The sequence below is a fragment of the Amia ocellicauda genome, chromosome 8, assembly GCF_036373705.1.
Source record: "Amia ocellicauda isolate fAmiCal2 chromosome 8, fAmiCal2.hap1, whole genome shotgun sequence".
NCBI classification, from domain to species: domain Eukaryota; kingdom Metazoa; phylum Chordata; class Actinopteri; order Amiiformes; family Amiidae; genus Amia; species Amia ocellicauda.
The window spans coordinates 41,597,618-41,614,570 of NC_089857.1; the positions used below are offsets into that span (position 1 = coordinate 41,597,618).

Below are 16,953 nucleotides of genomic sequence, written 5' to 3' on the forward strand. Positions count from 1 at the left end.
AAGAATTATATTGTATTTTTTGTTTTATGTATGCAAAATAACTCCCCTCTGCTGATTTCCCTTTAGTATAATAGTACAGTGATCAAAGCTAAAACAGTGAAAAACTTTGTATGTCCCATTACAACACAATCACATTACCCATGAATAGAACATAATGTAACACTACAGAACCAGACACAATTTTGAAAGAAAGAAAGCCTATACAGTTGTCTTCCAGTGGTATTTTGAAACTTACTACAGAATAAATGGCACACAAAAATAAAAGCATCCGTTCATCCATGAGATGAGATGTGCCGAACCCCGCGGTGCCGCTGCTGCTCAGGACTCACACAGTGACCTCCTGACCACAGTGACCTCCTCGCCTCATACTCTGTCATCGTCTTGCCATCAGTGGCTCCCTCCACGGTGTGGACACAGATGTGGGCCCCCTGTTCGATGCATTCTCCATCTTCTCTGTACACATAAATGTTTGTGACCCGGGCAGTGTCACCAGCCTCATGGGTTGTCATGATGTGGTACCCCAAAATGACTGACTATGCCACCCTGCTAATTGTATTGATGAGGGAGACCTCAACCACTCTCTACGTTTGGTTTCCCCAGGCAGGTTTAACACTTGCACACCAGAAAGTCAATGCGCTCTCCCAGAAAGGTCCTGGAGGCTGCTGCTGTGTCTGTCTTGGTCCAGCTCCTCTCGCCTGTGCTGCTTGCCTTCATTCTCCTCTGGGCTGTGGAACTCTGGTTCTGATCTCCCATGCTGTGTCTTTGCCCCCTTCTTATAGGGCTAGTCTGCTAATCTTGGACTTCAGAGAACAGGTGAGCTCATTAACTAAGCGTGGGGAGCGGGCAATGTCCTAATAGGTGCAGGGCATCTCTGACCAATGAGTCAGCTCAAAAGGGAAAAATACACACGTGAATAATAATTAAATAAACCAAACAAACCACAATATCCCCCATATTCAAGTGAATACACCCCTAATAAAGACCATAATAATAATAATAATAATGAAAATAGCACACCACACAATAATTGTAAAAGAAAAAGAAGAAAAGTGTAAAACAAGTGATTAAACAATTAGTGAATAAATGAGCTTCATCACGTCCATGATACTGGAGTGTTTTGAAATGATAAATCGTGTGGATTTATCAGTGTTTCACATTACTTTTTTTAAATAAGAGATTGTACTAGACTTTATAGATATCCTTAGTGGAGTGCTTCCCAACCATGGTCCTGGAGGAGCCCCTACCCTGCTGGTTTTTGTTCCATCCAAGCTCTCAATTACAATTAATTGAATTCTTAATTAATAATTTCCTAAATCAGAGTTAATTAGGAAATATGTAATGTTTAGTTCTTACATTGCTTTATTAACCTTGTGTTTTACAGACCTTGTTAATTTTATACCAGCATTTGTGTTGTTTAAAAAGTAAAAGATGTATTTAAAATTCCCCTCCTCCCCATCTCTCTTTCTCTCTCAAACACTTTGTGTTCCCTACCTGCATCTTTTTATTTTAAGGTCATCAGGCAATACACAAAATTACACAATTGTGCAATATGTTATTCCTTTTGTAAAATGTTAATATACCAGCAGGTGACTAGTTAAATTAAATGCAACACATACAACAAATAAACTTGTTGAGTGACCCCCACAACAAATATTCACCTGGTGTACTGCACATTATTTCAACATGCTGGTTCATATATAAGTATGTATTACTGGAATATTAGCCAGAATCTGAGCCTTCATTGAATAAATGATCATATTCAGTGCAGAATGAGGAAAAGTCTGTGCAATGTGAACGCACCCAGTGTAAACAAGTCGACAGAGTGATGCATAAGAGTTATCTATAAAAAGGGTGAAATTAAAGAGTTGAAAAAAATGACTACAACTGCCATGGGTAACTGTAGGATTTAATAAAAGGCTGTTTCGGAATCGTAGGACATTAAGAAATATTCTATCTAAATAAATAGAGACATTCAGTATGTAATTTGTGAATATGCAAATTGGTGACGAATATGCAAATTCATGATTAATTGTCACTGGTGACGAATTGTCAGTGACAAATTGTCTCTGGCGAGGAAAAGCTTGTGATTAAAAGCTTGTGATGAAAAGATGGGATCCATAATAAACCATGCATTCGAAAAATGATGTTGTGCAGATGGTTTCTTTATTTTCCTTGTTGTTAATATTTTGAGAAGCATGGAACTTGTGGGGACTATACTTCTGCCAACGCTGTAATGCACTGTGTCACAAAGCTCGGACTGACTGTAACACAACACTTCAGTGACATCGGTGAAAACATTTTGTTGTCCTGACTGAATCCCACAGCACACTTGTCGAATACCGCTAGGAACCAGGGAGGAGCTGGAGAGACCAAAGCCTGCCCCTCCCCACCCTGGAAACTGCACCACAGGAGGAGTGACACAGATTGGTTGCTTTGCTGAAAAACAGAGGAATTACGGAAGACTCTAGGGAGAAAACAAGACAATATAAGATTGCAGAGCAAATAGCTCTAAAAAAAAAAACACAAAGCAGACCCCGCCCCCTCCATCAGAATAATTATAACACAATATGAATCATATACATAGTAACTAAATATCAGTTTGGCTACTTATTCTGGTGTTATATCAAACAGTATTGAAATAAATTGTACCTCATGTTTGGCACATTGCTCCCTTGTCTAAAAATGTTTGTTTACAAAGTGCACTGATCAGCCGCTAAGAGGAGGTGGGATTTTGAAGGCAGGAGAAAGGACAGGATAATATGCTTTAAAAACACCGCAGCGCTCACAGACCAAATGTATAGCCTCAAATCAGCTGGTGAGTTCAGTATTTTTGTCTTGCTCTTCTTCTTGAGTTATATTTCTATGTTGGTGAAGTTAATCCTCACAACACATGATACAATTTAACTGACAGTGCAAGAAATTAAACCACTAAGAGTATTAATAATTAAATATTAGCTGAAAATGATAGCAAGCTGAAAATGTGTAATTTTGTGGTTACAAATCTGGACTAATTAATCATATTTGCAGTCCATTCTCAACTTCCACTGCAATAGTGCTTTTTTCTATATTCTAAAAAATATATTTAAACCAGCTTGACTGATGAATATATTACTGGGGATATTAAAATGATAATTAAATCTTAGAAGCACATTTCCTGTATGCAATATAACTGGTGTCCACAGTCATGTGTGTATATATATATATGTATTTGTATATGTATGTATGTGTGTATATGTGTATGTATTATGAAAAGCATTTTTTTGATAGTCTTCACTTTCATTTGTGTACTGTGACCAATCTAAAAGTATTCAATGATCTATAAAGTCATTACTGCTGCAGAGTCCCCACTGCGTGATTTTGCCATGGGCAGTCTGAGGTCTTGTCTTGCCCTGCTGGCTTTATGCTGGCACATCGGTGGAAGCCTAGGCTGAATGTGTGACCGTTACCCATGGACAACGTGGTCCGTCTGCTCCAGAACATGTAACCACGGGACCCAGAGCAGGCGCCGGTCAGTATATCACCCCCTCAACTGGAACAGCTACCTATCATCTCTGTGCAATTAAAGTCAAGACACTATATCATGTTTTCATATCCAATTATTCTATGCCACTCAAACAATGAGTATGAGATCATTCAAAATATATCTTATACACTATGTAGCATATATCAGGATCTAGACGAGATACACTGAAGAACTGATATTATGCACGCACAGAAGTATTCGCAAATTGTATGCCAGGTTATGGCCATGCTAGCTCATGAAGCTATGCCCAGAGAACCTGTGACCTTTGATCCTCGACCCTTGTATTTATATTTCTGTCAGGCAAATGATTGATTCCAGCTGAAAAGTTTTTATTTTATTCATATGACATTTAATTAAAAAAATGTTTCACTGATAACCTACCCACTATATAATCCTTGTTTGTAGAGGAAATCCATACTACTGTGACTACTTATTCCATGGTTTCTAAATGTATATCATTTATGCATGTAGTGTTGTATTGTTTTGTGGTTATATTTCTTAAATATGATCCTCACTGCAAGTATTCCTAATTAATGAAAAATAAACAGCAAAAAAATATTTAAATAATGTCAGTTTGGTTAAGTGTGTTGGCTGATTTTCTTTGTGACTTTTCTGTAGGGACGTTGTGCATGATGAATATTACCACAAAAACTTCTGCGACCGGCTGTGCACCTTCTCCGAGTTCAGGGCCTGCAATCTGGAAGCCTGTCCCATCAACTGTCACATGGGCAATTATGGGCCCTGGTCCGACTGTTCTCCTTGTGCTAAGAAACAGGTAGACCGGCAGAGGGTATTTGCCCAGTACATAATGGTCCTCAATACTTCTGGGTGTGGAGACAATTAATGACTCTTAATAAATCAAACCTTAAAAAGATGGGTGTCCTTGGCCACATGATGTCACTGTGTCTCTAGTTTTCAAGCAGAATCAGCATCCTGTATCAGCCAACACAACCTACGTGCTGTAAAAATAGCTCAATTTGAGGTAGAAGCTAGCATCTAAAATTACACCTCTGAAATACCATGACCAACCATCCTAAGCATTTGCCTGATTCCTAGAGATTGCAACTCTCCTTTTCTGGTTTCCCATTCCACCTCAGGTAATTCATGAATTAATTGAAGTCATTATTAGGATAAGACGTTAAATCACCAGTTTATCCCAGGTCTTGATGAAGGTATCTATTAAACCGGGGTCTTGAAGATCGGAAGTCCCTAGTGCTGTTATAGAGCACACTTTGTAGTCGCTAGGAAAGGAGAGGAACTGGTCGCACAGTGAAGGGCCGGCACAGTGCTCTCTGTAACCCTGTGTTCCCTGCAGTTTCGGACACGGTCCGTGGTGACGCCCTCCCAGTTCGGGGGCCAGGCCTGCGGTGAGACGCTGACACAGGAGCGAGAGTGTTACCCCAAAACACTGTGTAACATCAGAGAGATGGACTGCAGCAACAAGTTCACCTGTGCCAATGGTACACTTCATCTGTGTCACAAATGATCAAAACAAGGGGATATGTATTTGTTTAGTTATTTACTGAATCAAAGCAATTGCACTGGTAGCATATAGCATCTGCATGAATGTATTTTTACTATACACTTTACTAATAACAAAATCCTGTCTGTCAATACCTCTCATAAACAAGCACAAAGTTATTTATATGGCGAGGAGCTTGCAGACTTTGATCATTAATTGACAAATACTGCAGCAGCTGAATTTAACACGGCAAGAACAATGTATTTACTCCCTCATTATTTGCCTTATCCTTACTGTCCCAGGGCGCTGCATTGCACCAAACCTGGAGTGTAATGGTGACAATGACTGTGGAGATAACTCTGATGAGAGGGACTGTGTCCGGACAAAGAAAGCATGCAACCGTGTGTACGAGGGCATTCCTGGTGCTCATCTGATGTCCCACGGGTGAGTGTAAATGCATTAGGACATACAGAACTGCTATTTTGCTGGCCAACATCTTACTGATAAAACCTAATCAATATGCTTCATGGAGGAGATCAGTGAGACATGTTGCCTTTCAAGATTTAAAATAAATGTCATAAGGTATTTTTAATTATTGATCCACATGATTTGCTCATTTCTTTTCCCATCACTCCATCATCCCCTTTGTTTTGATCTCACTTAGGAAAAATGCATTTTTAATTTCTTGGCTTGTGCATCAAAATTCTTTTGTCTGTAAAAGTAATTTTCTGGTCCTTGTTCAAGACTGTTTTGTTTCTTGGTTGGCCTACATTTTCCTTTGTCAGTGGTGGTTATAAATGCAGTCCTTCGAGAAGAATAGTTTTGATCATGACCCTTGCTTAGATTCGATGTCATGGCTGAAGAGATCCGAGGAGAAATTCTCGACAACATGTTTTATGGGGGCAAGTGCAACACAACCAGAAGCAAGGACAGCAGGAAACATTACCGCGTGGCTGCTAATATAGATAGTGTAGATTTCAAGGTAAGGAAATTAAATAATTAAAACTACAAATGCAATTAAATAGTCCATCCCCAAATGGAAGGCCCATATATTTACAATTTAAATTATGTAAAATATTTATAATACACACACACACATATATATATATATATATATATATATATATATATATATATATATATATATAATGTGTGTGTGTGTGTGTGTTTCTTGATCTTGTGCAGATAGAGACACTTGAAGATTACGAGACAGAATCAGACCCAGTAGATACCGAGCCGATTAATCTGGGTTCAGAACAGTCCTTCAGCAGCGGCCATTCCACTGGGAGCTCAAGCTTCCTTGTGATTCCTATCTTTTACATGAAAGTAACCAAACACAGTTCTTCAAGTTCCATGGCTTTTAGTGAAAGCATCACAGCAGAAGGTTAGTAGGAAAGGTGATTTAAATTAAATTTACTTTTTTCCAAATAAAAACTTTGACCTACTTATGAATCAAAAATTGTCAATCTGTACCTGTAATGTCCCAGAGGACAGCAGAGGTGGACCCAAGTGCAAGCTCACTGACAGGAAGCAATGCTAACAATACAAAGAGGAAATCCGAAAGATGAGGTTCAAAAACAGTCCAGGGGTCAGTAGATTGGGCAAACAGGCTTAAACAGTCAATTCAAAGGGCTGATTGAAAAGTGAAGGCAGGAGGTCAGGAACACAGGGAAGAAAAATAGCCAGCGAGGGGAAGTGCTTGACCAATGGGAGTAGGGTTGTAAGGGTGAGTGCACATGGTATGTAGGAATGTCAAAGGGGTCAGTGCATGATTAGTATTTAGGTGATGATGACCTCTGGTGGTAAACTGGGGAATTGTGGGTGGCAGATGTGATAGTACCCTATCACGTATTTTTATTATGTATTGCTGAAAGCCACTTTCTGGATACAGAATGGTCAAAGTTTGCCACAGAAACAGTATGATTGCATGTTAATTTCTCTTCATATTCTTTTTTTCTCACAAGGATTCCAAATTCTTCCGAGTCCATCAAGTGCTGGAGGTGTCAACATTTAAGATGAAGCAGTCCGACCTTTATTTGTCCGATCCCTTCCTCAAAGCCCTGAACAGTGTCCCTCTGGAGTACAACTATGCTTTGTACAGTAGGATATTTCAGCTCTTTGGGATGCATTATTTTGCTTCAGGAACCTTGGGTGGGAAATATGAAATCCTTTACCAGTATGACCGGGAGGAACTAAAAAACAGTGGTAAGTGAAGTCAGGACACTTTAAATATCTACAATGAATAACACTTTTTTTATATATTTATTAATGGTTTGTTTAAATAAACCCAACACTTTTACACAATAAATGGTATTGCAGAGTTCCTGTACTGTATCATTATGATATGTCTGTGGAGTATAGGACCCAAATGACATCTGAGGGTCCATTCATGTGGCCCTTGACATTCACTGTATGTAAAATCCAAATGCAAATACACCATGGTTCTAAGAGAGTCAAATACAAGTTTGAGCATCAGGCAAACCCTGTAAATGAAGATACATTAAATATGTATTTGGCATTTGGCACTGACAAAGAATGAGGGCTTTTGTAGACTGTATTTGATCAGATCCAAAGAGTCTGCATTGATTTTGAATTTGAAAGTCCCAATTTTTTAATTATTATTATTTTGAATTTGCAGGTTTTACAGACTCTGCGGCCAGCTATTGCATCAGGACAGAGACAACAGGAACTTTCCTTTATTTTATTACGATACATAGAGAAATAAATTATAAATGTGTCTCATATAAAATGTCAGAAAAATATGAAGGTAATTATTTTTAGTAGTAGTTGTATTCATTGTAGTAGTAGTAGTAGTATATACATTGTATTTATATTTAGTTCAATGGATGAGTTACATAATTATTTATTACTATCTATTTCTTAGCAGACAGATTTAGGTGTTAAAGGGAAACTCCACCGAAAATCCATATTTTCTCAGGTTATTAGTAGAAACATATTCTGTATAGTGAGTTTTTCATGTCCAGCTCATTCTATGTACCAGAAATCAGAGATAAAAAAATATGCCATGGCCAGAAGCGGCCCAATCACCAAATTTTTTCTGAAAGATCCATCGGTTTGTAGAATCATGTAAAATAATAGTAACGGTTCTGTTTGGTGAAATTCACTTTTTATGACTACAAACTGATGGATCTTTCGAAACAATAGGGTGATGGGGCCATCAAATGTGCATAAAATTATGTTTTTAATTATTTTTGTGACTTTTCTAATTTCACAGGCCAGATTATTTCCCCACCTCAGATAGCAGGTTAATAAAGTACACTTTTAAAGGTCCAGATAAAATTAGAAAGGCCAGGAAATCGCTGTACTCTGGGTATTGTAATGAAAAAACAAACAAACAAAAAACAAGATGTACTTTAAATTGCAAGAGGTGCCATTGACTGTGATCAGTGATTGTGCTCTTGTCTACTCTGAGGATCTTTCCTGAAGGCATCTGAGAAGTTCTTTTCATTGGTGAAGGGTGGCAAGACGGAGTATGCGGCTGAGTTGGGGTTCCAGAAAAAGGGAGTCCTTCCAGACAGCAACATATTTAAGAACTGGATGGAGTCAACAAAAGACAACCCAGATATTGTGGAGTATGAGGTACATTTATTTATTATCCAAGCAATTTGAAAATATCCCAGCTCCTTTCAAGGGCTGTGTTATCAATACACTTTGATATCTCCGTCCTCCTCGACATAAGCTTTTTAGGGGAATTTTCCTGTTTTAAGATATTCTGGGTTGCCATATTAGTTCTGCTCTCTGTACTATTTCTCCCCATTAGCTTAGGAGCATTAATCTTTATTCTTAATCATTTTTATATAGGCCTATGTACATCTGGAAGAACTCATTCAAACATACAGGATCCAGAGCATTTTTGTGTTCACCTTATGACCGTAGGCATGGGCACAGGAGAGGGGCTCATTGTAACACATGATCTCATCACGTATGGAGCTCATGGTTTAGAGGTGTTCCGATATAATTTATTTCTTAGCAGACGCCCTTGTCTGGTTGAGAGGAAAACTTGAAAGTTTGCAAAACTGAAAAAGAAGAAAAAGGAGAAGAATTATAAGAAGAAGAAGAAGTAGAAGAAGAAGAAGAAAGACAGGTGGAAGAAGAAAACTGCACCTGGAAACTGTGCTTGTTGTGATAGCAGAAAATAAACTGTTATACTTTTACCTGTATCTGTTTAGGTGTCCTGGGATCCTGATCCGTGCCTGTGTGAGGTGAAGTTGGGTGGTTTCAAGCTTCTCGCTCTCTTTAAACCGGTGTTGGCATAGTCATTGGTGTAAACTTGCTAATTTGTGACCCATAGCTTGTGACATTTAACTGAAATTCATGTTATCACCTCAATACGATTATTTTCAGAGGGAAGATACGGTCAAGTCACAGGTGTGCAATAATCATTTAGTCATGTAAAACTAATATCATTAAATTATACTCCTGAAACACAATATAAAGCTTCTGGTGAGTTACAGGAAAGAATGGCTCTTATAGAGCAGCTGTGGTCAGTCTGGTCAGCAGCTGCTGTGTCTCGCCCTGTCTTCTTCCACTTGGTCTTCCTCCACCTTCTTCTTTGTTCGTCTTGTTCTCCTTTTGTTTGGTTTGCAACTTTTATAATGTTCTTCCAAACAATCATATCACGACACCTCAATACCATGAGCTGTGTACGTGACAGTGAACAGTGAACTATGGTTCCACAGACAAATCATATTTGATGAGTCTGCAAGAATATTCCTAATCATGGGCCTCTCTGGCATCTGTCTAGGATCATGCTAAGGGTAAACCAAGTGCAGCTGTACATTGACCTTTGTCATAAATGGTTAAGTTCAGGCCTACACAGGCGCCTAAGCTCACAGGGCAAAACAGGACAAGGGGTGAAAAATACACTGCAACCCAGAATAACTTCAATCATACTCATTCAATCCTGTAAAGAGGTATTATTCTAATAACTCCTGGGCTTTTAAAATGAATGCATTCCTCGGGTGGGTCTGAAACTGGTCACTTACCTGCCTGTGGCCTGCTGGGTACGTTACTGCATCAGAGGGATTCTTAAGCTCTGTCCACTGCTGACCTGTGCTGTATCTCTGGTGGCTTAGCTGCGGCCCATTCTCAATCTGGTGAGGGGCTTCCCCTGCGCAGTGACCAAGAGGAGAAACCTGGAGAGGGCCATCGTGGAATACTTGGAAGCATTCGACTAGTGCAAGTGCGCCCCCTGCCCCAACAACGCCAAGCCAGTGCTGTCGGGCACTGAGTGTCTGTGTGTGTGTCAGACAGGAACCTATGGAGAGAACTGTGTCCAACGGGCGCCAGACTACACCTCCGGTACTGCACCTCAGCCCTACTTCTACATTGAGAAAACTACATTATTATTATTAGGTCTATTATGAATGCTGAACTCTGAAAACATTCAAGTAAAATGTTAAATCCATTTTATCCTCAAACCTTAAAAACATTCTGGATTTTATTATGGAAGTGTAAACTTAAATTGAAGAGACTATGTCCCAGACATGTAACAGTGCATGTGTATTACAGTTTCATTCCCTCAATCTGAAGCTTTAACTTTGTCTCTAAAATCACCTTCTCATTGCAAGACTTCAGAGTTAGTTGTTTTCTTCTCTGGGATTTAGTAGGACACAGATTCACTATCAGGAACTCTGGGTCTCGTCCTCTGGCTTCAGAACTCTATTGTCTGTTCATGAGTTTTCTCCAGTTGGTGGAGTTGATTCAAAGCTGATGGGTTGCTCTCCTCAGATGCCGTGGATGGGTACTGGAGCTGCTGGGGTTCATGGAGTGCATGTGACTCATCGATGAAGAGGAGGAGGACCAGAGAGTGCAATAACCCTTCCCCATTGCGTGGTGGGAAACCATGTGCCGGTGACAGCCAAGAAGACGAAGAATGCTTCATTTCCATCTTCCAAGGGTAAAAGTGAACCTCACTGAGTAGATTTCTCCCAGATTTAAACTGGTCTTCTCTCTCTCTCTGAGAAACTCATCTCACCTCTTTCTTTGCAGCTTCACTTTTAAAGTTTGGTAGCCAGGCCCCAGCCCATTGGTTCTCACTTCCATTTAGTAAAATAAAAAAATAAAAAAAATTACAAGAACAACCACACTCTCAAGATCCGTCATTCTTGTCATCTGAAAAACCTGACCGTTCATGTAGTTCTGCAGTTCTGCGCAGGTCTGTGCAGGTCTCTGTTGCTCCACCAGTGGGATGGCTGGGATTCTGCAGATCTGCACAGAACTGCGGTAGTCTGCGCTTTACGAACGTGACCTATCTTTCAGCATCATGAATTTAACTCTCGATGTAGTTACTTCAGGTCGGGTATTGCAGTGGAAAAACACCCAACCTGTACCAGGCCAGCTTGGCTTGTTTCTGGCTTGGTTCCGGGACAGGTCGGATCTGCAAGTGGAAAAGGGGCATCTCTCTCTCTCTCTCTCTCTCTCTCTCTCTCTCTCTCTCTCTGTCTATATAAATAAAATAAAAATACACATAAACATTACATACATATATTATTGTTTTGTTTTAACTATATCTAATTTCTGTGTTTTTTTTCAGTTTTTTTTCTTTTCTTTTGTGTAATTTCTCTGGCTCCTTGTCTTCCGAAATGGGCTACTTGTTCGTTCATTGTCACAGCTGTTTATTTATAGAAAGTTTCAGCACTGGTAAGAAAAAATCAATAAACCATCTGAAGTACTAAAGGTTGCCGAAGAACAAACAAGAAATAACTGGGCTGTGTGGCTGAGGGCCCGAGAGCTCCAGGGTCAGACAGGAACATCACAGGCACTCAGGAGCGATTTGTTTCTTTTGCCTTCAGTTTGGATTGTGCAATGAAAACAATTCCAGTAAAGTAAGGGAACTTTTAAAACATGGATTGCATCCCAGTCACTTTGGCTCTAGTCTAAAGTTCATGTATGTTCAGTAAATAAAGTAAATTAGTCATATTTGCTGTGCCACAATATCAAACTACCCTCTGATTGAATGTGATGTCACAGAGTGTACAGAGATGTCAAATCATATATGCATGTATGTAACCCCTACATCCAAAATATTTAATGCTATTTATTTCCTAGACCCACCATTTAAAAATCACATGAAGACAGAGGACTGATCTCAGTACTTCAAGGAGAACCTGCTTCGAATCAAATGTAGATCATCAAACTCACCCACAACACAAATGGAAATCATTTAAAAAAAATTGCTTCTTGATTACCATCAAACTTAAGGGGAAGATTTTCTGCATATACCCTAAATGTTTAATTTGCGGGGCTAAACCTATTAAGATAAACCCTAAAAAGAACATGCATGTTATTATTATTATTAGTAGTAGTAGTGGCAGCAGACAGATACATAGAGCATACATATGACTTGGTTTGCATTGAATGAACTTATCACAACTTGTCTTATACATATTTATTTGGCTGATACATTTATCCAAGTCAAATTAAAGAAAAACAACATATAATCTTGAAATGCAGTAAGTGACAGGGCTCCATAGTAACGTGGGCTACTGTGCCCTCCAGACAGTGTTGTTGAAGCAGGCCTAAGTTCTTTATTCTTCCTTTGCCTTTCAGATAAATAAGAAGCGATACGACTTTGGTGAAAAAGAGGAATTGATCTGTTTTACTGGCTTTGAAATGGAAGGATATCCGTATGTTAGCTGTCTACACGTGGAAAATGCAGAGAGTGCAGTGCATAAGTAAGTCTTTGAAGAGAGATAATTATGGGGTGTATATGTCATTTATGGGGTGGAGAAATCATCACATGAAAACAAAGATAATGAAATATGTCCTCAGAAGACTTTAAAAGCACAGTGTCAGTGTGTCTATCTACCCTGTCGGAATATTATATTATTATTATTATTATTATTATTATTATTATTATTATTATTATTATTATTATTATTATTATTATGATGCAGCATATTCATGCAAAATGTTAATAGTTTTAATTACATTTTAAATACAATATACAGGTAAAAAGTAATTATGTCTGGCATTCAATTCACTTTTATTTCTCAGTGCATACTGCCTATGGCTGTTTCTGTAGAATCCTCTGACTGACTGGAATATTGTATCCACTGCGTTTATCTGGAGATGTGTGTTTGCATGTGGGTTTGTATGGCAAGTGCCTATATTAATCTCTGTTTTGATTTATTCTGTCTAGAGGAGTCTTGCGAAATACCTGCTGTACCTACTGATGTCTCTGTATCTCCATTTAAAGAGGACTACAGTGTTGGGAATGTCATTACCCTCCGCTGTGGTTCAGGTCTGGTTCTTACTGGACCTCAGTATTACACCTGTGGGACACACCTTCGCTGGGAGCCTGCCTTCCCTAGAGACATCACTTGTGAAAATGGTGAGATTAGTTTACTTTGAATTCAATACAAATAAGTAAAACATTTTTTTTTCAGTTTTCTAAAGCCAAACTTTTCTTTCTTATTCTTCAAAGCAATCCCCCTAACTGGGATTAGAAAACCCACAGTTAAATGGTGGTATGGGTGTCTGATGACTATTGCCCAGGTTTGTTTTGCCTCTCGGTGAAACTCAATCAATCCCCTCAGTGTCTACAATCCTGCTGGAGTCGCTTCCTCATTGTCTCCTTCAGGTGTCTGTCTCCAGACATCTGGCAACAGACTCCTGTCAAGTATATGTTTAACCTCTTGACTTTCTCTTCAGCAATCTGAACATAACCAAAGCATTCTGAAAGGTGTTAAGCTTCGCCTGAAAGAGCTACATTCATCTGCTATTGTTTGTATTGTACATTATATAATCTGATATTTGAATTGGAGGATTTTTAAAATATGATATCCCTTAAACAACACAGAGAGGCCCTTTGTTTCTGATGGCAGTTGCAAACTGGGAGAAAAACAGACCGACTCTGGGTGTATCTGCTTGTCACCAGAAACGGATTGCCGGTAAGGACATTTCTCTCTCTCACATTCCTTCAGATCTCCAGAGGCCTCAATATCGATCAACTGCAGTGGAAGTATAAACTATATACACTGATGTTGATACAGCTGCACATTGGTCGAGCTGAGCAAATCACACACACACAATTGGTACAGATTTAATTACGTTGTGTATGTGTATATGCCAAGAATGCTGCTGGCTTGCTCTAAGTACGTTTTTTTTGTTTCTTGACATGCACGACCGATTTTATTAAACAACTTTGACTTTGAAACAATTCCAAAAATAGATTTTGAATTTGTCATTAAAAGCCTCTAGGGGGCCCAGAGTACTGTAAATGCTTCTTGTCCTCATAGTAAAGTATATATATATATATCAATACAAATCACATGAACACTTTCTACTGAAGAGTTTTCTTGTTTGTTTACTGCCCTTATTTTATTCTGTCTTGCCTCTAGTTAAGCCTCCTGTGTGCTCAACTGATCCTCGGTAATTGAACTAAAGTAGAGACATGGTACAATGAACTTTTCTGTATATTCCAGCAGTCCCCTCAGTGTGAAGTTGTGAATCAGTATGGATGCACAAAAACATGAATTTACATATATTTGCATAGTGTTGGCAGGTTCAGTTGGATTATTTTTCATAAATAGGTGGGTTGGGCAAAAACAGGATAAAAATATAAGCTCTACAGGGCATTGACAACTGATAATACCTAAACCGTGTCATGTGTTGTTTATCTGCTAGATCTTCCAGAGAAGATCTTTGTGTCTTGGATGCAGAAGCAGGTATTTCTTTGATGACATCCACCTGTGCCTTTCACTCGAAGAGGTGTGAAGGACAGAAGCTGCATTTCCTTAGCGCTGGCCCCTGTAATACTGATGAGACTAGCCTTGAATGGGCAAAGTTCAGAGCTGGCCTGTCCGATAGGAGCGAGAAGAAAGAGCCGTGTGGATCTGACACCTGCTATGAATGGGAAACATGTACCGGTAATATCTCTTTGTTTCATGTAGAGCGGCATTGATCTTTGCTGGACTCCCTGTGGAACCGTTCCAGGTACAATCAAATAAAGGGAGGAAATTGGATGCAGAGAGGATGATCCCTGTAGTATCACAGGATATCCTTCATGCGGTCTGTGTACTGTTTGTACAGTACGAGGCAATCTGGCTTGATAAGAGCACAGGGGCTCTGTTCATTTATCACTGCAGGGGAACAGGATGGACGTAGCCTGGGAGCATCCTGTCACATCAATTAAGCTCTTCAGTTAAAACACTACGTGTGGTATGGAGATTGGGATCTTAATAATAATGATAATGATACAAAATAAGAACAATAATAATAATTGTGCAGAGTATACTGTATCCCTTAGCCCTTTTTCTGTCTCCTCAACCAATGGCTGATGTACTTCTGTTAATTTGGGTATTTTCAATTTTGGTAATTTATTTGGCTTACAAATACTGTTTTTTGTTGTGTCAACAAAGGAAATCTGTAGCCTTTTCCCCCTCTGACACCTACATACAGTATATGTGAGATCAGTGTGGATATTTCCTGATGTATGTATGTATGTATATATACTCATACATAAATATATATATACACAAATACTCTTTCTTTCTTCTCCAGGGTCAAGATGTTATTGCCAGCTACCATACAAGTGCCCCAAGGATGTGAAACAGGTTTTCTGTGTTGAAATGGTGAAAAGAAAATCCCGAAGGACTGTAAACCTCTGTGTTTTGGGTGCGATGAAATGTGCCACATTGCAAATGAGCGTTCTGCATGAGGGCCAGTGCTAAATATAGAGAAGAAGCAAAAATTAAACACAAAATGCCAATGTTGTAACTATCCTACAACCAGTATCAACCTCTGGAGTAAGGAAAATGTACTCAGTAACAAAGCAGTGTGATTCTTCTGATCTGTAAAGGCCTAGAACAATGTAATGTTTTGCTTTTGTGAGAAGGTGACAAACACTGTCAGTCTGAGGAACCTCATGCAACAAGGAACAAATGTCAAGCATTTATACTTGTAACTTCATTATTTCATTAGCACTGTCTTCTATCTGTTACAGAACAGTCCTTATTTCTTGTTGACGACAGTGGCTGTTATTCGTACATTCCAGATTTATGACCCATCATTGCCCGTTTTTGATCACTTACCCCTGCTCTGTTATCTTTCCTTGTTTTGCAACAGTGTATTCAGCCGATGAGGTGAGATTCAAATTTAAATCCGTGTGATGCATGTCTGGTATGGAAGCATATAGAGGACTTAATTCAAATGTAAAGGCAAAATGGAACATGATTATGCAATCCCACAATTGCATAATGATGTTCCATTTATGCAGGCATTATTTGGGACAACATATTTGTTACGAACTGGCAAAAGAGACCTTTGAACTTGAGCCCTAGGCTGGCAGAGACTGCACTTTTGTCGTGTTTGTTCCCCATCCTGTATGAGTGCTCCCTTCCGTGTCAGTGATCCCAGTTTTTTACTTTGTTGTGTCTGATATAAAAAGGCAGCACACTCTATTCCTGAAGCTGTGAGCCGGGCTTACAGTGTGCTGCTCTTGTTCATGTTCCCTATTCTTTGCAGCTGCAGTTCTGAGTTGTTAAAATAAAACCTCCTTAACTCTACCCTCGACTGGTCGATCGATATATGAAATTAGCCAACAGGACCTACACTTGTCAATCTATACGGTGCACCTCCACTTCTAATTTTACTTCTCTTGAAAGTGTTTACTGTCAATAATGTCATCATATGTATTCAGTTTTTTTAAATAACATTCAAAATAATTGTAATTCCAGGAGCCTTGTGATTTCCAGGTCTGCATCAATACTTGAAATTGAGCGCTTTTCTCGGGAACAGAGAGCACAGAGCAGAGAACAGAGATGCTGACCAATAGCAGCGCTTCAGGCCTGTTGGCATGTTCAGAGGTTCAGAGGTCGAAAGTTAGAGGTTGGTAGAGCAAGATCATGTATTTGCAATAGCATTTGACATTGCATTTACAACGAGGGGCGCTGTTTCTCTTGTTTCACAATTGCATTCAATTGAATAAAGTCCATCTTGAAAC

General features: G+C 39.2%; 1 protein-coding gene across 1 annotated transcript; it reads left to right on the forward strand.

Moving 5' to 3' along the window:
- The first annotated feature begins 3,329 nt into the window (after positions 1-3,329).
- LOC136755296 (complement component C6-like) lies at positions 3,330-16,516 on the forward strand. The gene is given in 19 exon segments (XM_066711765.1): positions 3,330-3,508; positions 4,142-4,298; positions 4,839-4,983; positions 5,288-5,429; positions 5,829-5,967; positions 6,171-6,234; positions 6,350-6,369; positions 6,950-7,190; positions 7,624-7,752; positions 8,419-8,585; positions 10,082-10,307; positions 10,737-10,905; positions 11,317-11,378; positions 12,532-12,649; positions 12,651-12,682; positions 13,150-13,341; positions 13,810-13,900; positions 14,637-14,878; positions 15,513-16,516. Coding segments are annotated over 19 exon segments (2,652 nt in total). The 5' UTR covers positions 3,330-3,362; the 3' UTR covers positions 15,683-16,516.
- Positions 16,517-16,953: the final 437 nt, after the last annotated feature.